This window comes from Eptatretus burgeri, chromosome 11 (assembly GCF_056783735.1).
Source record: "Eptatretus burgeri isolate ZD-2024b chromosome 11, Ebu_testis_v1, whole genome shotgun sequence".
Lineage (NCBI taxonomy): Eukaryota > Metazoa > Chordata > Myxini > Myxiniformes > Myxinidae > Eptatretus > Eptatretus burgeri.
This window is the reverse complement of record NC_140971.1, coordinates 99,950,305-99,977,804: the sequence shown is the minus strand read 5'-3', so window position 1 is coordinate 99,977,804 and position 27,500 is coordinate 99,950,305. Positions and strand designations below refer to the sequence as shown.

The window sequence follows — 27,500 nt, the reverse complement described above, 5'->3', positions numbered from 1 at the left end:
AACATTTGTTTGTGTTTAATGCATGCTCGAGCCGATACTGGACCCAGAATGAAGAACCTCTCCAACCCACCATGTTCCGTTCTTTTCTCAGCTTTTCTCATTTCATCTTTTAAAAAACCCAATGTACATACATGAAGCAAAAACATGCGTACGGTTTCCATACATATATAATACATTGTAGTTATATGCCTGGGATCATTCCAATTGCACTGGGCCATCGATTAACACACAGGCTTAAGGCCTGCCGATCTGTGCTGTTTAATACAATGGTGGTGCATGTTTTTATTGGGGTGGAATCAGGCCAGCTGTCCAACCAATGGGTGTAAAGTTGTGGGGTGGAGTCAGGCCAGCTGTCCAGGATATCTCAGGCCAGCTGTCCAGGATATCTCAGGCCAGCTGTCCAACCAATGGGTGTAAAGTTGTGGTATCAGGTGTAAAGTTGTGGTGTAAAGGGGTGGTATCAGGCCAGCTGTCCAACCAATGGGTGTAAAGTTGTGGGGTGGAGTCAGGCCAGCTGTCCAACCAATGGGTGTAAAGTTGTGGTATCAGGTGTAAAGGGGTGGTATCAGGTGTAAAGGGGTGGTATCAGGTGTAAAGGGGTGGTATCAGGTGTAAAGGGGTGGTATCAGGTGTAAAGGGGTGGTATCAGGTGTAAAGTTGTGGTATCAGGTGTAAAGGGGTGGTATCAGGTGTAAAGGGGTGGTATCAGGTGTAAAGGGGTGGTATCAGGTGTAAAGGGGTGGTATCAGGTGTAAAGTTGTGGTATCAGGTGTAAAGGGGTGGTATCAGGCCAGCTGTCCAACCAATGGGTGTAAAGTTGTGGGGTGGAGTCAGGCCAGCTGTCCAACCAATGGGTGTAAAGTTGTGGTATCAGGTGTAAAGGGGTGGTATCAGGTGTAAAGGGGTGGTATCAGGTGTAAAGGGGTGGTATCAGGTGTAAAGGGGTGGTGTAAAGGGGTGGTATCAGGCCAGCTGTCCAACCAATGGGTGTAAAGTTGTGGGGTGGAGTCAGGCCAGCTGTCCAACCAATGGGTGTAAAGTTGTGGTATCAGGTGTAAAGGGGTGGTATCAGGTGTAAAGGGGTGGTATCAGGTGTAAAGGGGTGGTATCAGGGCAGCTGAACAGTGACCCATGTATAATATGTGATATTTTCAAAGTCAAGAGGGCAAAACTCTGTGAAAAATTGACGAAACGCCTTGAAACTCGAACTTCTTCTGTAACTAATCAAAACCAAAGCCATGTACCAAGTGTAAGTTGAATTTGTTAAAGGGGATGGGAAAAAGTTTGAAAAACCACAGATGGGACGGACGGACGGACGGACAGCAATCCCATCGTCCCTCCGGTGAAATCAATAGGGGACTAATAATTATTCACAGCATGTATACTTTCCCAAATTATCCCCTTCACAACAGACTTGCCTTCGGAACCTTACCGGTGACGTAACATGCTACAATACAGTATGCCGGCATAATGCATCCGATGTAGAAGGGAGAGATGAGTGATTGGCAAAGAATGATGGGATGAATGGCAAAAACGAGATAGGACAGAAAGAGATAAATAGAGACAGGATGGACCCTTGCACACCTCACACTTGATGATTCTGGCTCCCACATCCTGACTGAAACCGGAACCCTCCGCTCCCCTTACAGCCGCAGCATCTGTGTTTCCCGTGGACCAGTGACATCACTCACTGCACATATTCAATGCGTCTCCCGGCAGGACGCCCGGGTGCTGTAGAAAAGGCGGAGGGTCCAGGCCGTCCAGCGGATGTGGGCATGTGAAGACGAAGGTGTACAAGGGCAGAAGGTGAAGAAATGAGGAAGAGAGCGAAAGGACATAGGCAGAAGATGCAGGAAAGAATGAATAACGAATGGTGTAGTGAGAAATGGATAGACAAAGCGAGGAGGACTCAAATAAAAATGTGAGTGAGCAAGCAAAGTGAAAGGAATGACGGAGAGAAGGACGAAAGGACAGAAGGAAGAGAGGACCCTCAAATTTGTGCAAATAATAATAATAATAATAATAATAATAATAATAATAATAATAATAATCGAGCTCCCAACAGAATCTGGAAACCCTCTCCTGGCTTCGAATATCCGAGTCTGATCTTCCCAGTCTTTCCACCTCCTTCCTCATAAGAGGCTCTTCACACCACCTTTTATAGAGCCTCAAAACCCCCTTTGTTCAAGTCTCGCTGCCCTTCCCCCCCTCATGCATGGGAGGAGCTGCCTTTTGCCTGGGTCTTGGCACGATATACTTTCACAGGTGTTCACGAAACCTGATTGAAGCGGTTTTGGGGCACCTGTGAAGAGAATGGACTTGTGACAGATTTGGGTTTTGGCACAATATTTTGTTTCAGGCATTCATGAAGCAGTTTGAAGCTGTTTCGGGGGCTCTGAGAAAAAGCTGTGGCAGAAAGTGTCTCGAAAATAATGCAGAATAAGAAAAATGATGTGTATGGGATTTCTTACTCGACAATCGCAATGCAGACCGATCAACACTGATTTAGACAGTTTAACTACGAAATAACTACCTTAACTCTGTGACTATCTCTTTGGGACCCTTCAAAACCACAACACATTAGATTGGGTGATTCCAAAGCACAGATTTGTTTTTGTTCAATGTTGATTCTTTTGTGTTGTACTTTTCAATACAAACAGATGATTAATGCTACGCTATTTAGCATTGTACAAGGTGTGCAACATCGACATCATGTAATATGGATACTATGTGTACGATGTAAACATATAGGCAGAAGGTTCTGGTACAATGGAGATGAAAAAAGAAAAGAAAATACAGCACTGTATAAGGATAATTGGCTGAGATCATTTGAATGAACTCGATTGTGTGAAGAACATGATGTCTCGTCTCACATGAGAGCAAGCCTGTATTTCATCCCCATCATGATCCCATTAGTACACTTATCCACAAAAACTGCACACTCCACAGCAATTACAAATAAAAACTAACCATATTTTAGGAAATGATCCAGCATCATGAAAGGATGCGAAGTGCATGTGATCGCCATCCTACCCAACTTGTTGGTACTGATGACCTTCTTGCTGGGCTTGGTCTGGTAAGGCTTGTGCGGCTTGTCCCGGTCCTTACTGTTTTCTGGCATTGGTGTCTTGTGATCCGAGTTTTCAGCGATGCTCTTGTCACCTGATCAGCATATGATTTGCACTGAGCAGAATACTTTTGCCATTTCATGCCATAAAAATATTGTTTTATCACTTTCACTGCATGTGTTTGTGTGCCCACCGATAACTTGGGCAATCCAACAAGCACAATCGGACTACTACATTGTTGCTTTTTGGGATCTAATGGATAAGAACACCCATTTTCCAATAAACTAGTGAAAATATATACCACACAAGCTGGTAGCCTTACCACGATAACAAAGGTTGTTGTCGCAACGACCACCATAGATGGGAGGACATTGAGAACATCGAGAGCCTCTCTTGTAGGGTGCCAACCCAATCCAGTTTCCCCTGTAAAATGGGGATTAAGAGCAGTCTGTAAGGGAAAGTCGATCTATCATGGATATGCATATTTTGACCGTGATCGATGTACAAATACATTCACAACCAGTGGCATCGTGACCGAGGCAAGCGACGCTGTGGTTGCTCAGGAAAATGATGATATGTAATCAAACAAGATAATTATGGTTACTTGAGCTGCTTAGTGCATCTTTAATGCTTTGATCGTTTCTTTATTCGGAGCAAGGGCAGAGAGTACAAATCACAATACTGCACAACAATGTGGAATACGTCCAATGGTTTTCAATAATTTCTTCCCATAAAACCACTTCTCAGTTTTTCTCGTGCAATGTTTCTGGAAGAGCTCAACGATGAGGTGCAATATTATTACAAATTAGGAAGAATGTTAATTTAGCATGGTCCGTGAAGGTTAGAACATTTTGTATAGCCAGGGACCCGTTGGATTAAATTTGTCCTGTTCTTGTGTATTCCATGAGAGGCAGTATAGTTGACATAGGGATTAGACAGGAAGGTGCAATTTGTATGTGTCCTCTGTGTAAAAACCAGGCAAGGCACCAGGCACCAGGTGAGGATGGGGTGGGAACAGAATGGATTTGATTGTGTCTGCATTCCGTGTGTGGCTTTAAGAACCACCACGTGGCCAATAATGGTTTGAGGAGTGCCGTGATGCCTACATGAAGTCACCACGGTGGAAATTGCGTGCTGCATGATTGGCAGAGCCATGATGGGAGCGAGGGATGCTGTGAGCGTGGCCGCAGGGGAGGTGATAAAAAGGGGTCGCACATGGGGGCAGTCAGTTTGGCAAGAAGAATGCAGCCCATTGGAGTTGGGGTACTGAGCTGGGGCTTCGCTGGCTCTTTTTTGGAACTCCAGGCAGCTGTAGTCTCTCTCTTTGGTGCCATGGCTGTGGGGCTGACCCATGCCTCTCTGATTTCCATGCAGCTCGTTTTGGAACTTGCGTTCCCCCCTCATATTTCCTTCGAAAGGCCTCACACGAGTGCATGAACAACTGAGGCAATTGGTCGCTTTGGTTTCACCGTCTTGCGGCACCCACCATACAACCCCAACTGGGCTCAGTCAGATTTTCATCTCTTCCCCAAACTTAGGTAACACCTTCATGGAGAACATTTTTCTTCTTCTAATGATGATGATGTCAAGGCAACTGTGAAGCACTGTGAAAGTCAGCAGAATGCAGCATTATATCATGACGGTGTCACGGAACTGCTTTAACCTTAGCAGAAATGATTATGTTGAGAAATAAATATGCACCATGTTGGAATAAAGATTGATGTTCATATCTGTCTTTGTTTCATTCAAATATCTTTACCTGTTTTAGCAAGAAATAAAAGGAGGCTTCACTTTTTAGCACACCATAAAGTGCCTTATCAATTACTGAGTATTTATTTATTGATTTGTTGCGATTTATTCATCGTGTCAGTCAGTTGTCTCGGAATTCTCCATAAGTGTTGTCTTGGCTGTCTTTTAATAAACTGTTATTTAAGAGATGTGTCACCTGATTCCCACCTTCTTGCAAGAGCAAACCATGAAGATGATTGGTAAATCCCTGGGTGAAGATTAAATTGGTAAAGTGAACTTGTTTTAAGAGACCAATTGGATATGGATTTCAACCAAGGGAAGGATATAGATCCACTCAAATGTGGTTTCCTTTAATTCGGCCATTCACGAAGCACATTGCTTCGGCATGGTGGGGAAGCATTAACAGAGCCTTCGGCGAGATTATATCAGCAAAGTGATAAAAGAGAGGCAGAGAACAAGCAGATATTGAACAAATAAAAACCTGGTGTTGGATTCACGGTGAGGGTGGTGGCTTGGTCCTGAGTTCCTAGGATCATGAGTTCAAGCCCCGTGGGGCCGCTGAATTAACACCAGGGGATTGACTCAGCCAGTCATCCTTCCGTGGTCGGCAAAATGAGTACCAGTGTAGCAGCCAAACGGCTGCACACGAAGGGAAGGGGTATTGATGGATTTATTAAATCTGGTATTGGTGTAGCGCAGGCATGATGGGCCGAATGGCATCCTCCTGTGCATAATTTCCTTGTAACCCTTTCTTTCCTTGTAAATGGAGCCATGGATGCAGGTATTGTGGGGATCAAAGAAATAATTGAACACTAGTCTTTGTTAAGAGTAGGTTCGATCAGTGTCAATGGACAAAGTGAACTGCATTTTAACTGAAAGATGACAAGAGAATAAGTGAACCACAGTGGCTGACGTCACAACCAGCCTTCTCCCAATCATCAGAAAGGTTATGGAATCCATCATCGTTAAAGACATTAATTCCTTCCTCTTCTCCAATGGCTTTATTTCAGATCATCAATTTGGATTCAGACCAGGTCACTCTACCCTGGATATGCTGCTTCTTCTCTCCCAACAATGGGTGGAGATCCTCAATGCCGGACATGAAATCAGAGCCATATCCCGACATATCGCGTGCCTTCGATACGGTCTGGCTCCCTGTTCTGCTCACCAAACTCTCTTCCTATGGTATCCAAGGCCATCTCCACTCATAGCTCACAGACTTCCTCTCCTGTTGCAGTCAACGTGTGGCCCTAAATGGAGTTCTTTCATCCCCTCTTCCTGTCCAGGCTGGAGTCCCTCAAGGTAGCGTTCTGGGCCCTGTTCTTTTTCTGGTTTTCATCATGATCTCTCCGACTCTCTGGAAAATCCTCTTTATCTCTTTGCTGATGATTCCACCCTCTGCCGTACCATCTGTCATCCCTCAGATCAGCAAGCAGCAACCTCTTCACTCCCTGCAGATCTGGATAAACCACAAACTGGTCCAACACGTGGAACATGTCTTTCAATCTTAACAAATCTCACTCTCACCATGTCTTTCCGAAAGGACCATCTGGAACCCCCGACCCCCATATACTTTCTCAACAATCCTCTTGAAGAAGTCCTTTCATTCAAGCTTCTGGGTCTCACCATTTGCCATGATCCTTCCTGGGAAAGTCACATTTCCAAGCTGGCTTACAAAGCCAGTTGGTGACTGGGCATCCTCCGTTGTGCAAAGTCCTTCCTTGGCCCACCTGAGCACCTGACCACATACAAAGCTTTTGGCCACAGCCTGATTGAGTACCGCTCTCCACTCTGGGCTGGTGCTCCTGCCTTTCACCTTTCTCGACTTCACGCTGTGGAAACAAAGGCATTTAGGATCATTGGTATCTCCCGCTATGAGGTCGAGTCTTTGGATCTCTCACTCTCTCACCACAGGCAGGTCGGTAGTCTTTCTGTCTTCTACCGTCTCCTCTTCGGCCTACCCCCCCCCAAATCTGATGTGTCCCCCCATAACCCCCACCCCCTATATTTCTGCAGGGCACTCAAGGTCCACCAGCAATCCCCTTCTGGTAAAACTACCAAAATCAAGAATCACTGCTCACATTCACTCTTTCATTCCTCTTTTTTCACACCTTTGGAACAAACTCCCACACTATCTTCAATCGCACTCTTCCCTCCAGGTCTTCAAAACAGCTGTTCACCATCATCTCTTTTCTTCCCCCATCCAAAACCACAATCTTTTCTGCCCCTGCTAATCTTCCCCACACCCTCCTTCAAATTCCCTGCTTTCCTTCCTGAAAGTCTGTCATATAAGGATCTGAAAATCCCTGTGGTTTCCATCTTGTTTACCCTGTGTACCCCACCCCATCCCTCCACCTCCCACAGATCTCCTCATGTCTGCGTTCCACACCGATTTTTCCTTCCCTCTTCCACCCCTCTTGTCTCCTGCTCCCCTTGTTTTACGTTCTGTGTGTTAGCTCTCATACGAGCCTCAACTGTGAATACAAAAAAATAAAAATAAAAACTTTGGTACATACACAGTGATGAACGTTGTGGTAAAAATTCATCAAAATCGTATGTGTAGTTTCAGAGAAGAAGTTGCATGTATTTGTGGATGGACGGACAAACGGCACGCCATCTCATAAGCTCCCCGGAACCATGTTCCTGGTGAGCTAGAAATATGGATTAAATGTAACCCAGACATTGCAAGAGAAAAACCTTCTGTTAAAAAAAAAAATACATGATATAAGGCTTGTAGTGGAGCAGACACACACACACACACACACACACACACACACACACACACACACACACACACACACACACACACACACACACACACACACACACACACACACACACACACACACACACACACACAAAATCGCTTCCCAGGGTACTCTTGGTACTAGCGATGTCACAACAATGGTGCCACCTTTCTTACTGCACTCAGCGGGTCATTTCCAAAGGAAGAATTTCCTCCAGTGAATGGATGCCAACCAGAGGGGATTGTCTGTGCTCTTATTTTATTACAGCTGAATGTCAAGCAAGGAAGCACACACATTCCATTTTTAAAGTCTTCGGTATGACTCCGCCAAGGTTCAAACCACCAACCACTTGGACTTGAAGGAGACCCTCTCATCATTACACACGAGGTGTTAAAAAAGTGTGGTTTCAAAAAGAAAAAAAAAGAATGTTGAGTTGTTTACAAGAGGGAGTGTCTACAATGACATCCAATATTTTTTTTTGTATGCATATCATTCTCAGTTCGCAAATAACTTTCTTTTTCATCCCAGTTAATGTTTCAAAGGGATCAGGTCAGGTCAGGTATGGGAGCATGTGCCAGAACAGCGCGTCGCTGCGTCCACTTTCCGACGGTACTCCAGGGGCTTCCGTCTGGCCTTCTACCAGGCAGGTGCCAGCCCATCCCCATCTCCTTGAGATGCTGGTCAACCTGCTGCAACCACAAGGCATGCGGTCGGCCCATTGGCCTCCTCCACTCACGAGACTCCCTTGCTGAGAGAATCTGGTGAGCAGGATCAGCGTCAGGAAAACGAGCCACATGTCCATACAGCCGCAACTGACGCTCACGGACCATGCAGGTAACAAATCTCATCCGAGTCTCTCTCAGCAACCGCTAGTTGGACACAAAGTCCGACCAGCGGTAGCCAAGGATTCTCCGAAGAGACCTGGTACCAAAGGAATTAAGTCTCCATCTCAGATCCTTGGTCAGAGTCCAAGTCTCGCATCCATAGAGCAAGACTGGAAGCACCAAGGACCTGAAGACTCGGACTTTCATCCTCCCGCACAGGTACCGGCAGCACCACATCCCATGATCCAGTAAATCCATGACTCCCCAGGCCCAACCCAGATGTCTATTGACCTCTGACTCACAGCCAGCAGAGACATGAATATCACTGCCAAGGTAAGTGAATCTCTCCACGACCTCAACATCCTCACCACAAACAGACAGACAGGACAGCAGCATCCAAGATGTCATTGAAAGCCTGGAACGTAGTTTTGACCCAAGAAACCTATAATCCCAGTGGCTCCGACTCCTCATTCAGCACCTCGAGGGCCCCCAAAAGGATATCTAAAGTCTCCGCAAAGATAACTGCAAAATCTGCGAAATCAAGGTCCGAGATCTTGACATTCCCAAACGATACACCGCAGCTTGATCTTTCTGACATCCTCCCTAAAATCCAGTCCATACAAGTGCTGAAAAGTGTGGGGGGCAGTCCACACCCCTGACGAACTCCAGTAACAACTGGAAATAAGTCAGAGATGGTACCACCACACTTCACATCATCCTCAGTACCAGAGTAGAGTTCAGACATCAGATCGATCAGTTTTAGTGGCACCCCACGAAGACCAAGAATCCTCCAGAGGGCATCCCGATTCACGGAATCGAACGCTTTACAGAGATCAACATAGGCTGCAAGCATTCCCTGCCGAAACTCTCGTCTGCGTTCGGTGAGGACACGAAGAGCAAGGATACGGTCAATCGTTGACCTCTTTGGTGTAAAGCCTGACTGCTCTGGACGCTGGTGCTCAAGCAGATGGTGGCGAACCCTATCAAGAATTATCCGAGCAAAGACCTTGCCCGGCACTGAGAGCAGCATCACCCCTCTGTAGTTTTTGCAGTCTTGGCGATCACCCTTCCCTTTCCTGAGAGGGACAACAATGCCCCTCTTCCAATCAGTTGGGATGATGCCTGTGTTCCAGGCAGAGCACAAAACTGCATGCAACGACATGAGTGCAGCATTTCCACCAGCCTTGAGAAGTTCAGCATGGATGCCACAGATCCCTGGAGCTTTACCCCGTTTCAACCGGTTCACCGCAGCCTGTGTTTCCACAAGCGAAGGTGGACCACAGTTGATTGGAGGGTAAGCAACAGGGATTGCAACACCCTTGACGTCCAACTTGACAGCTGGGGGATCAGCCTGGTACAACCGCTCAAAGTAACCGGCCCAGCGGGCCTTCACTTCAGACACCTCTGTCAAGAGTCTACCACTCTCTGCTCTAACTGCAGTGCTCCAAGGGATGGGCTTGGTTGAAAGCTATGCGCGAATTCCCCTGTAAGCGGGACGAGAATCACCTGTCCACAGATGATGCTCTACCCCCTCACAGAATCCTCGCACATTGGCCTCCTTGTCCACCCTTAGTGCACGTTCAGTTTTACGACTCAGCTCCCTGAACAGCTCAGCTCTGTCATTCAGCCTGGCTCTGCGACTCTGGTCGATGGTATCCAGTGTCCCTTGAGACAAAATTCTTCTTTGCCGTGCGGTGAGTTCCAAGACATCCACCGGCAACATCAAGGACGGTGGTCTTGAAGGCATTCCACAACTCTTCAGGACCCCCCAAAGCACCCAGACACCCCAAATGTCCACTCATCCTGTTCGCAATCACCTCAGCTACTCTCTCACCCTTGAGCTTACCAACATCCAGCCTCGGCTGGGATGGTACCATTCTCCAGGATTTAAGGTGCAGCTTTAGAGTTGCTACAACAAGCCGTGGTCAGTATTGAGGAACTGAGCACTCCGGTAGACCATGCAGTTCTGGATTATCCTCCAGCGTCCGTCAACGAGGACATGGTCAATCTCCTTTGCCACACCACCAGCGTTGGAATACCAAGTCCAGCGATGAGCTTGTGGGTGCTGAAAGCATGAACCGGCCACCCTAAGTCCATGACTTCTTGCAAAGTCAAGGAACTTAGTACGATTCTGGTTCATAGTTCCTGACCCATGGGGACCAACACGTCTCATAACCATCCGTATCAGTTCCAGTCGATGCATTGAAATCCCCCAAGACTAGACGTGTATCTCGTCTGGGGCACTGATCAACCACAGACTCGAGCGTGGCGTAGAATGTGTCCTTCACGGTGAGGTCACTCGCCTCAGTCGGAGCATAGACAGAGACCAGGGAAATGACACCGAAGGATTGACGAAACCTTAGTCTCATAATACGCTCGTTGCCTGGTGTTACCTCAATAATTATCATTGGGGTCAGCTTATTGGACACAGCTACAGCAACTCCCTGAGTTTGGTAACCATCAGTGTGACCAGACCAATAGTAGGTGTAACTACCCACCATTATCTCGCTGCAATCCGGTCTCCGAACCTCAGAGAGTGCTGAAATACCGATGTCCAAACGCTTGAGCTCAGATGATAAGTTTCAAACGTTTCAAAGGGATGCTTGGCTAAAATATCGAAAATCTCAATTATTTTACAACATTTTACTCTTGAATCTTGCAGATATAGTGATATTTATTTAATTGTAGTGTTTTACAGGTGTAGAGATGTTTATTTTAACGTAGTATCTTACAGGTATAGTGATGTTGATTTCATCATAGTGTTTTACAGGTATAGAGATGTTATTTTAATGTAGTATTTTACAGGTTATAGAGAAGTTTATTTTATTGTGGTAATTTACAGGTTATAGAGATGTTTATTTTATTGTGGTATTTTACAGGTATGGAGATGTTTATTTTGTGGTCGTATTTTACAGGTATAGCGATGTTTATTTCAATGTAGTATCTTACAGGTATAGTGATATTTATTTCATTGTCATGTTTTGCAGGTATAGAGATGTTTATTTTAATGTAGTATCTTACAGGTATAGTGATGTTTATTTTGTTGTAGTATTTTACAGGTTATCGAGAGGCTTATTTTATTGTGATATTTTGCAGGTATGAGATGTTTATTTCATTTGAGTGTTTTCCAGGTAAAGAGATGTTTATTTTGTTGTCGTATTTTACAGGTATAGAGATGTTTATTTTAATGTATTATCTTAAAGGTATTGTGATGTGTATTTCATTGTAGTGTTTTACATGTATGGAGATGTTTATTTTAATGTAGTACCTTTCAGGTATAGTGATGTTTATTTCATTGTAGTGTTTCACAGGTATAAAGATGTTTATTTCAATGTAGTATCTTACAGGTATAGTGATGTTTATTTTGTTGTCGTATTTTACAGGTTATAGAGAGGCTTATTTTATTGTGATATTTTACAGGTATCGTGATGTTTTATTTAATGTTGTATTTTACAGGGATAGTGATGTCTATTTCATTGTAGTGTTTTACAGGTATGGAGATGTTTATGTTGTTGTCGTATTTTACAGGTATAGAGTAGTTTATTTTAATGCAGTATCTTACAGATATAGTGATGTTTATTTTGTTGTAGTATTTTATAGGTTATCGAGAGGCTTATTTTATTGTGATATTTTACAGGTATGAGATGTTTATTTCATTGCAGTGTTTTACAGGTAAAGAGATGTTTATTTTGTTGTAGTATTTTACAGGTATAGAGATGTTTATTTTAATGTATTATCTTACAGGTATATTGATGTGTATTTCATTGTAGTGTTTTACAGGTATAGAGATGTTTATTTTAATGTAGTATCTTAAAGGTATAGTGATGTTTATTTTGTTGTCGTATTTTACAGGTTAAAGAGAGGCTTATTTTATTGCGATATTTTACAGGTATAGTGATGTTTATTTTGTTGTTGTATTTTACAGGTTATAGAGAGGCTTATTTTATTGTGATATTTTACAGGAATAGTGATGTTTATTTTGTTGTTGTATTTTACAGGTTATAGAGAGGCTTATTTTATTGTGATATTTTACAGGAATAGTGATGTTTATTTTAATGTAGTATTTTACAAGTAAAGTGATGTTTATTTTGTTGAAGTATTTTACAGGTTATAGAGAGGCTTATTTTATTGTGGTATTTTACAGGTTATAGAGATGTTTATTTTATTGTGATATTTTACAGGTATCGTGATGTTTTATTTAATGTTGTATTTTACAGGGATAGTGATGTCTATTTCATTGTAGTGTTTTACAGGTATGGAGATGTTTATGTTGTTGTCGTATTTTACAGGTATAGAGTAGTTTATTTTAATGCAGTATCTTACAGGTATAGTGATGTTTATTTTGTTGTAGTATTTTATAGGTTATCGAGAGGCTTATTTTATTGTGATATTTTACAGGTATGAGATGTTTATTTCATTGCAGTGTTTTACAGGTAAAGAGATGTTTATTTTGTTGTAGTATTTTACAGGTATAGAGATGTTTATTTTAATGTATTATCTTACAGGTATATTGATGTGTATTTCATTGTAGTGTTTTACAGGTATAGAGATGTTTATTTTAATGTAGTATCTTAAAGGTATAGTGATGTTTATTTTGTTGTCGTATTTTACAGGTTAAAGAGAGGCTTATTTTATTGTGATATTTTACAGGTATAGTGATGTTTATTTTGTTGTTGTATTTTACAGGTTATTGAGAGGCTTATTTTATTGTGATATTTTACAGGAATAGTGATGTTTATTTTAATGTAGTATTTTACAAGTAAAGTGATGTTTATTTTGTTGTAGTATTTTACAGGTTATAGAGAGGCTTATTTTATTGTGATATTTTACAGGTACAGTGATGTTTATTTTTTTGTCGTATTTTACAGGTTATCGAGAGGCTTATCTTGTTGTGGTATTTTACAGGTTATAGAGATGTTTATTTTATTGTGGTATTTTACAGGTATAGTGATGAATATTTCATTGTAGTGTTTTACAGGTATGGAGATGTTTATTTTATTGAAGTATTTTACAGGTATAGAGATGTTTATTTTAATGTTGTATCTTACAGGTATAGTGATGTTTATTTCATTGTTGTGTTTTACAGGTATGGAGATGTTTATTTTAATGTAATATCTTACAGGTATAGTGATGTTTATTTTGTTGTAGTATTTTACAGGTGATAGAGAGGCTTATTTTATTGTGATATTTTTCAGGTATCGTGATGTTTAATTTAATGTCGTATTTTACAGGTATAGTGATGTTCATTTTGTTGTTGTATTTTACAGGTTATAGAGAGGCTTATTTTATTGTGATATTTTACAGGAATAGTGATGTTTATTTTATTGTGGTATTTTACAGGTATCGTGATGTATATTTCATTGTCGTGTTTTACAGGTATGGAGATGTTTATTTTAATGTCGTATCTTACAGGTATAGTGATGTTTATTTTATTGTAGTGTTTTACAGGTATGGAGATGTTTATTTTAATGTAGTATCTTACAGGTATAGTGATGTTTATTTTGTTGGAGTGTTTCACAGGTTATAGAGAGGCTTATTTTATTGTGATATTTTACAGGTATAGTGATGTTTATTTTGTTGTTGTATTTTGCAGGTTATGGAGAGGCTTATTTTATTGTGATATTTTACAGGAATAGTGATGTTTATTTTAATGTAGTATTTAACAAGTAAAGTGATGTTTATTTTGTTGTAGTATTTTACAGGTTATAGAGATGCTTATTTTATTGTGGTTATTTCCAGTGCACTGGTACTCATTTTGCCAACCTCGGAAGGATGACAGGCTGAGTAAACCTCCTGGTGTATTTCAATTCAGCAGCCAACGGAGCTTGAACTCAGGACCCTGGGATCCCAAGCCGCCACCCTAACCACGAAGCCAACACCAGGCTTATTTTACAGGTATAGTGATGTTTATTTTAATGTCATATTTTACAGGTATAGTGTTTATTTCATTGTTGTGTTTTACAGGTATAGTGATGTTCATTTTAATGTAGTATCTTACAGGTCTCAAGATGTTTATTTCATTGAACTATTTTACAGGTATAATCATGTTTATTTTATTGTGGTATTTTACAGGTATAGTGATGTTTATTTTAATGTAGTATTTTACAGGTTATAGTGATGTTAATTTTATTGTAGTATTTTCCAGGTTATGGAAATGTTTATATTAATGTAGTATTTTACAGGTATAATCATGTTTATTTTATTGTGGTATTTTACAGGTATAGTGATGTTTTTTTAATTGTAGCATTTTACATGTATAGTGATGTTTATTTTAATGTCGTATTTTACAGATTATAGTGATGCTTATTTTATTGTAGCATTTTACACGTATAGTGATGTTTATTTCATTGTAGTGTTTTACAGGTATTGAGATGTTCATTTTAACGTAGTATCTTACAGGTGTAGAGATGTTTATTTTATTGTAGTATTTTACAGGTATAATCATGTTTATTTTCTTGTGGGATTTTACAGGTATAGTGATGTTTATTTTAATGTAGCATTTTACAGGTAGAGTGATGTTTTTTTTAATGTCATATTTTAATGTAGTATTTTACAGGTTTAGAGATGTTTTTTTTTAATTGTAGCATTTTACATGTATAGTGATGTTTATTTTAATGTCGTATTTTTCAGATTATAGTGATGTTTATTTTATTGTAGCATTTTACATGTATAGTGATGTTTGTTTTAATGTCATATTTTACAGGTAGAGAGTTGTTTATTTTAATGTAGTATTTTATCGGTAGAGAGTTGTTTATTTTAAAGTCGTATTTTATAGGGAGAGAGTTGTTTATTTTAATGTCGTATTTTACAGATATAGTGGTTTATTTTATTGTGGCATTTTACATGTATAGTGATGTTTATTTTAATGTCGTATTTTACAGGTATCGTGATGTTTGTTTTAATGTCATATTTTACAGGTAGAGAGTTGTTTATTTTAATGTAGTATTTTATAGGTAGAGTATTTTACAGGTATTGTGATGTTTATTTTAATGTCGTATTTTACAGGTATAGTCATATTTATTTTAATGTCGTATTTTACAGGTATAGTGATGTTTATTTTAATGTAATATTTTCAGGTATGAATTGGTTTATTTTCATGTAATAATTTACAGGTATGGTGGTTTATTTTCATGTAATATTTTCCAGGTATGGTGGTTTATTTTCATGTAATATTTTCCAGGTATGGTGGTTTATTTTTTTGTAGTATTTTACAGGTATAGTGATGTTTATTTTAAAGGTATGGTGGTATATTTTCATGTAATATTTTACAGGTATGGTGGTTTATTTTTATATAATATTTTACAGGTATAGTGATGTTTATTTTAATGTAATATTTTACAGGTATGGTTGTTTATTTTTATGTCGTATTTTACAGGTGCACTGTTGTTTATTTTAAAGATTTTCCATTTCCAGAAATATTTTTATGCCTCTGACAATGAAGTCGCCACGGGCATTATGTTTTCAGGTTGTCCGTCCGGCTGTCCGTCCATCTGTCCATCCGTGTTCAGTTTTTGTTACCGCGATAACTTAAGAACGGCTGAAGTTATCTAAATCAAACTTCGTACAAGTATGGATAATTATGTATAGATGAACTGAATCAATTTTGGGGTCAAAAGCTCAAGGGTCAGAGGTCATGTTAGGTAAAAAATTGTTACCTTGCTGACTTGTGAACCAGTGATGGGATTTTGGTCAAACTTTGTATAGGTATACTGTTTCATGCAAAGATGAACTGATTATATGAGGGCATTAAGAGGTCAAAAATCAGAGTCCAGGATAGGTTTTCGTCACTGCGACAACTTAAGAACGGCGGAAGGGATCAAAGTCAAACTTGGTTATTTGAATGTATAATGATGTAAACATAATCTGATTAGATTATGGGATCAAGAGTTCAAAGGTCATGTCAGGTAAAAATGTGATATTTGAGAACAGCTGAGGGGATTTAAATCAAACTTGTATACAAGTATGTATAATGATGTAATAATGTGGTGGAGGCATATCTGTCAACGTTTCGACATCGAAGAATGCCATTCTAGTTTTCTGTAAGTTCCAGTAATCAATATGTGTTCGATACATTGTTTCGAGCAAAAAATTATCAACATGCAAAGAGACATTCACATCATGAAAATTGGAGAAGCAAATGTATCAGACTCAAAACTAAACTCAATGACATTAGTCACAAAAAACAGGTATCAGACACAGTAATCGTGATAATGGACCTGCGATGTATTATTATACTTTCTTAAAGAGAAACATCATGAAAGGTGAGATTTTGTTTCTCCTGCACAAAGCTCGACTGTCCATTGACTTATTCCTCACCACTGATGTTCACCAGGAGGTTATTTCCCCTTCAACAATATCCTCTTTCGTAACCTGAAGAAAAATATCTGTGGAAGTATCTCGAGTGGTAACCAAGTCATGAATGCTGTGGAAGAGTACTTCGAAGACCAAGAGAAAAGCTTGTATGATGGGGCTTGAATACACAACAAGAAGTGTGTGTTGACCTTGAGAGGTTATGTTCAAAAAACATAATCCAGCATTTCTCACAATATATCTGCTCCAAACCTTTGCCAGTCGAACTGGTGCTCATAAGAAGATATATTAATATTTTCTTAATTCATCTGACAAGTGTGGATCGGCGCACTTCCTGCGCCTCAACACGTTGTTGCAGAGGCATAGGCATCTTTGACCATGCCTGCTTTCTCCGGGAGTGAAGGAAAGGGGGGAATAGTGGGTGTGGGTTAGTGGGGGTGATGATGGATCAGGAGTTGTGGAGAGATGTTGGAATAGTGGAGGGGGATGGGGTGGATGGTGTTGGTGGGGATGATGGGGAGGTTGGCCAAATATATTTTGTGCTCTGACTGAATATATGCTGTAAATCAGAACTCAAAACCCAACACTGATAAATAAAAAGTAACTGAGCACGAATTTTTATTAATTTTAAATTAACAGTAAGAGCTGAATGGCAAAAGTAACATAACGTCGAAAATTGGACGGGAAAGTCAAACTGCCAGCCCTACAGAGCAGATGTGCCCCCAATACATAGCTTCCCTTGGACTTCGTCAGGTTTTTAACCTCATATTGTAGTATTTTTGCCCATATCTCAATCAAGTCAAAGTAAGAAAAAGCCGGACATCGAAGCCGATCTACCAATAAAAATCTCAGAACCATCAGAAAGCATCCCAAAATGAAAATGTAAATAAATAAATTAAAATTAATTAATTAAAAATCAAATGTAGGTGAGCAATCCCAGACAATGGGGAAGCACGGTTCATATGCTTACATAATATGTAAGCACACCTCACCAGTATGTGTATATATCACACACAATATGGTGGAATTTGTTAAAGAAAATTTGAAAAAAAGATGGTTTGGTCACAAATATACATATATACATAACCATATACATTTGCTCCATTATAATAACATTTGTAACTTACTCTATTCCCACCCCCACCCTCCCCCCCCCAAAAAAAAACGAAACTCACTTGGGAGCATAGTTGCAGACAAGGTAGACAGCTTCCTTCCAGATCTCACCCCAGACATTCATGTTTATACATGTTTTGATTGCGCATCCTACTTTGTTGGTAGTTGCCCAAACAAGCTGGAACATAGTAAACATCCCCCCACCACAAGCACATGTGAGGATAGAGTAAACATTCCCCCACCACAAGCACATGTGAGGATAGAGTAAACATTCCCCCTCCCCCACCACAAAATAAGGATATAGTAAACATGCCCCCACCCCAACCACATGTGAAGATATAGTAAACATACCCCCACCCCAACCACATGTAAAGATATAGTAAACATACCCCCAACCCAACCACATGTAAAGATATAGTAAACATACCCCCACCCCAACCACATGTGAAGATGAAGTAAACAAACCCCCCCCCCAACCACATGTGAAGATTAAGTAAACATACCCCCACCCCAACCACATGTAAAGATATAGTAAACATACCCCCACCCCAACCACATGTAAAGATATAGTAAACATACCCCCAACCCAACCACATGTAAAGATATAGTAAACATACCCCCACCCCAACCACATGTGAAGATGAAGTAAACATACCCCCACCCCAACCACATGTGAAGATTAAGTAAACATACCCCCACCCCAACCACATGTAAAGATATAGTAAACATACCCCCACCCCAACCACATGTAAAGATATAGTAAACATACCCCCACCCCAACCACATGTGAAGATATAGTAAACATACCCCCACCCCAACCACATGTGAAGATGAAGTAAAAATACCCCCACCCCAACCACATGGATTGTGAAGATGTAGTAAACATACCCCCACCCCAACCATGAGCATTTCCAAATGAAAATAATATCACCAAATCATGACCTACTTACATGACTGTGTTTTCTTCTTCGAAGACCAATAATAGTTATGCCATGAATGTTTGTCACAGCACAATTGTTGTACAAAATAACGTCATACTTCCCATTGCATGTCACAATGCTCATGCTGATATATTCAAGCAAGTCCCCTTTTTACTTTTCTAACTCATTATTTTTGTTTTACTAACTCACCTAAGCCTGGTGTTGGCTTGGTGGTTGGGGTGGTGGCTTGGGATCCTTGGGTCCTGAGTTCAAGCCCTGCCCATTGAATTACCACCAGGGGGTTGACTCAGCCTGTCATCCTTCCGAGGTTGGCAAAATGAGCACCAGTGTACTGGTAAGGGGGACACTGCATCAGCGGCATAGCCGCGTCCCAACCAATAATGCAAGCAGCAGCCACAGGCTGCACTCGATAGGGAGAGACTATCTCACATCATAATCTTGCATTTTGCAATTTAACAGGGAAATCTACTTCATACTCCAGCTCTACCATGAGTCTTGACCATTTATACTATATGTGTATGTATGTATGTATGTATATGTATATATATATATATATATATATATATATATATATATATATATATATATATATATATATATATATATATATATATATATATATATACATATGTATATGCCACATGTTGAAAAGAGCAACAAACGGCAGTTATGATACTGTGTGTATGATGTATATAAATGGCTGATATGATGCTTCTCGGTCAAAACGTATTTCAGCATCAGAGAATGTATGAGGAAAAAAAAAAAATCAATCATAAAGTGTCAATTTGGTGTGAGCAACATCATACTGTAGTTCCCATCATGTGCTGCCTTTTTGGCTGCTGGTTGCATCATTGGTTGGAGGCGCAGCTCTGCCGATGATGCGGTGCCCCTATTACCAGTATACTGGTGCTCATTTGACCGACCTCGGAAGGATGACAGGCTGAGTCAACCCCCTGGTGTTAATTCAATGGTTACGGGGATCGAACTCAGGAATCTAGTATCCCACACCACCACCCTAACCACTAAGTCAACACCAGGCTTTCTACTGTAGTTAAACAGTCGTAACTTTACCTCCTTTACACTGAGTTCCGATACAGTACGGTGAGGACGATACAAGTGAAGGGGGTTGGGGGGGGGAGGGGGTTGGGGAAACAATAAGCAAAATGTGAGTAATCTGTGATATCTTAAACAGTACTATCATGATTATTGTTGTTGTTATTGTTATTATATTATCAGGTTTATGAGAGTGTTGAGTGGTACTTTGAGATATGTAACAGCAATTTAACAAGCACCGATGACACAGTACTACCCAATGTTCATTGTGGTGTGCACGTAATGTTTTACGATTTCACAAGCTTTAAAATAACAGTGATTGCGCTGTTCGAGGACCTGTTTGAATGGAAATAGAGGTTGGTGCATGGAGAAGGGGGAAAGGGGACAGGATTGCTCAGTGTCAGCCAGTCTACAATACTCTGGGCAGGCTGCCCGCCGAGCCAGACGGCACACCTGGAATGCATTGAAATACTACTGTTGCTCTTTAAAACCATAAAAGCCACGAATTTGCTGTGTCCATCTTCCTCGTGGACAGCACAAGATGAAAAGCTCGTAACCCCAGGGTTTTGCGTCACACTGGTTGGAATGGTTGTTTTTCATCAGGGAATACTCAGTCATAAAGCATTTGGTAAATATACTACTTTATGCCTGGTGGATACAGCACGGTGCAGATGTGCCCGAAGAGTGAATCATGCAGACACGCGCTCCTGAACTCATTCGTTTTACGCAAACATGCACTTGAAGTGAGGAAGCATTAATTTAGCAAATGTAGAGAATACAAACAAAATGCTTGGGTACCTGCGTGTAGTGCGTACAAACAGGTCCTTTACAATTGTAAGGACACCATGGTTTGCAGTCTTGTGGGTTCGGGAACTGGAAGTCTGAGGCTTCATCAAACCAAGCCTGCACATGGAAGATGGGTGGACGCGGCCTGTGGGTGTAAACAGACAGGGATGTGGTGTTCGGAGTAAATGGAAGAGCTGGCAACAATGTTAGTCATGCTTCACTTCAATTCCTCTTATCATCGGTGAATCTTGACCAAGTAACGTTTTAGATTGATTGCAGAAATGTCAAACAGGTGCAGAAACACTGCAAGTTGGCAGTTTTTAAGGATAGAATGAATCATGATGTAGATGATGAGATACCCAGGTGGGTTGATGATCGAGTTGAGAAGGGTATCAGACCTACTTGCCACCATTTAAGTATTTGTGCTTAATGATTTCATTTGGTGTAAGATTCAATCATTTGTTTAAGATTTATTTGTGAATATTGAAGATCTTGTGGTGTCTTGATGAAGAGTAGGCGCATTATCACCAGAACACCGTCCACGTTCCGAATTTACCTGAACACACCTGCGGGAGAGGACTGGGGATTGTCAGCAAAATGTATTTATCCATGAAACCTCATCATGTTATCAGAGGAGGAAATATCCATTAGGACATGTTACAGTATCCTGTCAGAATAAAATGAACATCAAACAAATCAGTGCTTCAATTAATTACACCACCATGTACGTGAGAAGCACTGATGATAAAACAGAAACTTGTACTTTGGTTAGATACATCATGCATGCAGGAAACGTACGGTACCTGGAAAAATGAAGCATGCTGGGTATGTTTGAAGAAAGAGGAGGAAGAGGTAGATTTGGATGGATGGGGTAAAGGTTGTAACCAAGATGTCTCTGCCAGAGCTTCAGGAAGCAATGCAGGATGAGGATGTTAAGCGAAATCTGATCATGAATATCACCAGTATATATATACACACACACACACACACACACACACACACACACACACACACACACACACACACACACACACACACACACACACACACACACACACACACACACACACACACACACACACACACCGGTCTCGGGTTGAGGTGTGAATTATTCTCTCACCAGGTAAGGCCAAGAATCTTACGAAAGCATCACATGTGGCATTGATCGAGGTGTTTGATATGATGCCGAAAGGGTGTCCAAAATTGGCATCCATACAGAAGTGTTGATAGGACAACGGCACGAAAGACACTAATCTTGGTGTCCAGGTGGACGCCACGTTCATGTCAAAGGCGATGCGTCAATCTTCCAAAGGACATACATGCTTCACTGATTATTGGTGCTACTTCGTCATCAATCATTGCATTTTGAGAGAGGACACTTACGAGGAAACACAACTTATCCACAACTTTGAGTGGTGTGTCATCGATGTTAATGTGTGGGACAGTATACGAGGTCTGTCTAAAAAGTAACGGGACTGAGCCTGCTGCGTGCTCCACTTACACAACTTGAATGAACAGGTTGCGTCACAGTCTTTCGCAACATTCCAGCAATATATGTGATTAGTGATGGTTGACTGCGCTCATTGTGTGATTTTTTTACAGGTCGTGCTTTACACGTTGTCTCATCTGAGTCGTCGCGCTATGAGTCGTGAGCAGAGAGCCAATCTAAAATTTCTTGCCAAGCTTGGCAAAACACCTTCCGAATCCTTCGCAATGCTGCCACAAGTCTACAAGGAAGAAATGATGTCATGTAGACGTGCATTTGAATGGCGCAAGAGGTTCAAAGAGGGACGGGAGGAGGTTGAAGACGATCCACGGTCTGGAAGACCTTCAACCAGCAGAATAGTGCACAACATCGAGCATGTGAAGCAGATGGTGCGCACAGCTCGTCGACTCGTGGTGCGGATGATTGCTGAGGAACTTTCCATTAACAAGGACACTGTCTGGGGCATCATCACTGAAAATCTCAAAATGCACAAGGTGTGCGCAAAGATGGTCCCCAAGCTGTTGTCCGAGGACCAGAAAGAGCAAAGAGTCACTGTCTGTCAAGACATTATCGAGTGCCTCGAGGACGATCCAGACATGCTCAGGAGTCATTACTGGCGATCAATCGTGGATATTTGAATACGATCCCGAAACCAAATGGCAGAGTCATCAGTGGAAAAGTCTGGCATCACTAAGACAAAAGAAAGCAAGGATGTCAAAGTCGAAGGTCAAGGTGATGCTCATCGCCTTTTTGACATCAAGGGCATCGTCCACTTCGAGTTTCTACCACAGGGTCAAACAGTGAATCAATACGTGAACAAGGAGATCCGCCGGCGCCTCATGAGATCAATCCGGGCCAAGAGGAGGGATCTGTGGGAGAACAATGCCTAGGTGCTCCACCATGACAATGCCCCTGCAAACAGTGCCCTGAGCATCCGACAGTTTCTGTCGGAGAGGAACGTGCCAACTCTGGAGCAACTCCCGTATTTGCCAGACTTGGCCCCTTGTTATTTTTTTCCTATTCCCCAAGCTCAAGGGGGTGATCAAGGGGACCCGATTTCCTGATGTGGAGGTCATCAAAAGGGCAGTGATGACGGAGCTCCGGAGGATTCCAGAAGAAGCCTTCCGGGGGTGCATCGAAGTGTGGAAGAAGAGGACGGACAAGTGTGTGAGACTGGAGGGAAACTATTTTGAAGGGGACAAGCTGTGATTTCAATATATTTTTTGGAATAAAATTTCGGTGAAGTTCATCCCGTTACTTTTTAGACGGACTTCATATGCACCTTTCGGTCTCGGCTGAAGCATAGCCTTTTTTTGAGGCTAATAGTAAGGCCCTATCGATGAGCAGATTGCACAAATGAGTTGTCAATGAATTGCATGTCTGAGATTATGACTGAAAAGTGAGCAGTCATTGGCGAAAAGTAGATCACGGAGCAACATTTCCGTGATTCTCGACTTGACCTCAGATGCTGCAAATTCAGGACACGACCATCAGTGCAAAACTGGATCATCACTCTCCGGGTGCACTCTTCAAAAGCATCATGAAGCATGGAGGAAAACACAATGCTAAATAATAGGGGAGCTAGGACACAGCCTTGCTTTGTACCATTGGTAACAGGAAATGGCTCAGAAGTGCATCCACTGTCCCTCACACAAGCAACCATGCCATCATGGAAGGATCTGATGATGTTAACCAACTTACCGGGACAGCAGCTCCCACAGGCCTTCCCAATTGACCAGATCAAACAATTTCGTCAGATTGACAAAGACCATGTATAAGTCACAATGTTGTTTTCTACTCTTTTCTTGGAGTTGATGAGTGGAGAACATCATATCAGCCATGCCACATCCAGCACTTTCTGGGGTGATGCTGTTGGCAATTGTTGATGACATGCGATTAAGAATGATGTGGGCAAATATTTTCCCAGAAATAGATAGTCGGGCCACACCATGGTAGGTGTCAACACACGACCTATCACCTTTGCACTTGTACAGGGGAACAATTATGGCATCTTTGAAGACCTGGGGTACTGACTCCTCACTCCGCATGGTAATGTAGAGTTGGGTCAGTTGGGCAAGGAGGTTGGCACCACCAATCTTGAAAACCTCAGAAGGGATACCATCGTAGCCAGGGGCCTTTCCAGATGACATCTCTGATAGTTCTGGTGATCTCTCTTTTAGTTGGAGGGCAGGAAAGGTCTTCTAATATAGGCCATTGGGGGAGAGAGTCAATGGCCATATCTGAGATGGAGGAAGGACAATTAAAGACACCATTAAAGTGTTCAGCGTAGTGCTTCAGGATCTTTTTTGGATCAGTGATTAGGAGCTGGCTGTCTGAGCTATTAAATGTGGTGATACTCTGAGAAGACAGTCCATAGACTGCCTTTAGACCACCATAGAAGCGCTTGAGATTCTTTGTATTGGCTGCCTCCTGGATTGCTGCCCACCAGCTGTCTTTCATGGAAGGTAGTCTTGATTGTGCGAGTCTTCTAAGTTGCAGGTAAGAGGAGTGTTTACTCGCTGAGCCTTTGTCATCAATCCAGCGAAGATGAGCTGCATGCATGGAGTGAAGTAAACTTTTGATCTGGGAGACGTTCTCGTCAAACAAGTCTTTGTGATTATGCTTTATGAAACTGAGAACATGAATATCAGCAGCTGCCCTGAAGGTGATGTCTTGTAAATGGCCCATCTCACTTCAGCATTGGTAGTAGGAAGATCCAATTGTTCAAAAGTGGCATTGAGATGGTGCTGAAGCTGCGATTTCACATCTTTGCATTTAAGCTGTTGAGTGTTTAGCTTTGTAGCAGCCTCAAGACGTTGCCTTTTCACAGGAGGCTTGATATTGAATGACATTTTACTCCTCACAAGCCTGTGGTCTGACCAACAGTCAGAGCCTCTCATGACAAGTGTGTGCTTAACATCATGCCAGTCACATTGCCCTAGGATGACAAAGTCATCGAGGTGCCAATGTTTAGAGTGGGGATGCATCCACGTAGCTTTGTATTTATCAGCTTGTTGGAATAAGGAGTTTGTGATGACGAGTTCATTAGTTGAACATAACGTCAGCAGCAAGGTGCAATTGGAGTTCGCTTTGCCGATGCTGTGGTGTGCAATCACCTTTTTCCATGCAACATAATCATGTCCCACTCAAGCGTTGAAGTCCAACAAAATAAGCTTGTCACAAAGAGATGTTGACTGTATAACTGCTGAAAGGGCATTGTGGAATTGCTCTTGGACCTCATCTCTGTTTGTCACGGTAGGGGCATATGCGCTGATGACTGTAGCATAACGTTCATTGTGCAACTCAAACTTGACAGTAATGAGACGTTCACCAACACCAGTTGGGACAGCATCTAGAAAGTTTAAATGTTTCGTTTTTATCGCAAAACCAACACCTGCTTGACGACTCAGTTTCTGGCTTGCTGCTCCAGTAGAACTTCTCGCCGGAGCCTCATTCCTCGAGATGGGATACACCAGGTAGATGAGTCTCACTGAGTGCTGCAATGTCTATTCCATATCCCTCCAGTTCATGGCCAATAACGGCCGTTCGACGTTTGAGGCGGCTGCGTTGTTTTTCATTATGTGCATATTCCATGCACAGAAATTTAACGTCTTGATGTTACATTTGTTAAGCTTATTGTTGTTTGTTAATTAATATTTATTTGATGTTTCTCAACCACAGAATGGATGACCAACCTTCCGTGGTAGTCAGGTAAGCTTAAGTGGAGCAAGCTTTCTTTGGGGAACCTTTTATATCCCTACCTCCACGTGGAGAGAGCAGTGCTACCCCAAAAAAGGGCTGCTCTGACACCCAAGTAGGATACGAATGTCATTGTTGCTCCTGGTCAATGATGAAAAGACCATCACACTTGGACCGCCAAACATGTGGAATCCGTTACCCTGGACAAGGGGCCCATACCAGGTACTGTCAACTGGAGCCAGCTGAGCCCAGGACTCGTATAGGGCAGGGACGTCACTCCCTGAGGTAGCTGAAAAACAGCTACCCTGCTACCCACAAGCATTGAGTCTTCACAAACTACTCCAAAGTGATAAAGCTAAAAAATGCAGATAAAATGTGAATAAGTTAAATTAACAGAGAAAAATCAGACGATTCTCAGTTGCACAAGTATTTAAATCCTTTTTCTGATTGACCCGAAATCACTTCAGGAGCAAATTATTTGTTACAAAATAATAAGTATAAATCTGATAAAAACAAAATAATAAAATGTTACAAAATAAGTGTAATAGATTTCACCTGTATGTAATCAGTGGTTGAACCTATAAATTAAGCTCTCCGCTTGTCTAAGGAGTTTTAACGTACAACTCACTTGGACAACCAACAAGGCAAACAACATGAAGACCAAGGAGGTTTCCAAATAAGTCAGATATGAAGTGGTGGAGAAGCACCGTTCAGGAGAGGGTTATAAGAAGATTTCAAAGTCACTCATGATCACTTTGAGTACAGTGAAATCCATCATTAAGAAGTGGTAGTCGTATCATACCACCCAGACTCTACCAAGATCAGGTCACCCATCCAAACTCAGCAACCGGGCAAGCAGGAAACTGGTTCAGGATGTCACTGTAAATCCAACAATGATTTTGAAAGATCTGCAGGTTCTATGTGCGAGATGGGGGCCAGTGTTCATCAATCAACAATATCCCGTTCCCTTCACAAAGCTGGACTCTGGACAGGTGGCAAGAAAGAAACCATTACTGAAAAAGACATTTAAAAGCTCGTATGGAGTTTACATAAAGTCATCTTAATGATACTGCAGGCATGTGGACAAATGTTTTGTGGTTAGACGAGACAAAAATTGAACTTTTTGGTCTAAATTCAAAGCGTTACGTCTGTCACAAGCCAAACACTGTGCACATCACCCCATCCTTACTGTTAAGCATGGTAGTGTCAGCACCATGTTATGGGGTTGTTTTTCATCACGAGGGACTGGAAAGCTTGTCAGGATAGAAGGAAAATGGACTGTGCAAAGTACAGGAGAATCCTTGATGTAAACCTGCTCAAGTCAGCCATAAATCAAACTGTGTAGGAGATTTAAATTTCAGCTGGACAATGATCCAAACCACAAAGCTAAAGCCACACTGGAGTGGCTGAATAAGAAGGTAATAAATGTTCTTGAGTGGCCTGGTCAAAGTGCTGACTTGAACCCAATTGAACATTGATGGTGAGACTTGAAGATTGCAGTCCATCGACGATCCCCTTCAAACTTGGCAGAACAAGAGACATTTTCACGTGAAGAATGCACAAAGATTTCACAATACCATTGCACAAAGTTGATAGATACACTACCAGTCAAAAGTTTTCGAACACCCCTATCTTTCCAGTTTTTACTGAAATTTAAGCAGATCAAGTCCAGTGAATAACCTGAAATGGTACAAACTAAGTAGTAAACTGCCAGAGGTTAAAAA

At 41.6% G+C, this 27,500-nt stretch overlaps 1 protein-coding gene across 5 annotated transcripts in view; it reads right to left on the bottom strand.

The window, feature by feature from the left end:
- Window positions 1–27,500, bottom strand: part of LOC147017759 (cysteine-rich secretory protein LCCL domain-containing 2-like) — a 206,943-nt gene that overhangs the window by 154,510 nt on the left and 24,933 nt on the right. For all 5 annotated transcript variants that reach the window (XR_015049623.1, XR_015049622.1, XM_085847645.1 and 2 more), the window contains exons 4-7: window positions 20,604–20,736; window positions 17,874–17,989; window positions 3,391–3,491; window positions 3,034–3,162 (exon numbers count right to left, since the gene is read on the bottom strand). Coding sequence is in view for 3 of the 5 variants with exons in the window: in XM_085847645.1 (XP_085703771.1) it covers window positions 3,034–3,162; window positions 3,391–3,491; window positions 17,874–17,989; window positions 20,604–20,736 (479 nt within the window). In the remaining 2 variants the exon portion in view is untranslated. The remainder of the gene's footprint in view (window positions 1–3,033; window positions 3,163–3,390; window positions 3,492–17,873; window positions 17,990–20,603; window positions 20,737–27,500) is intronic.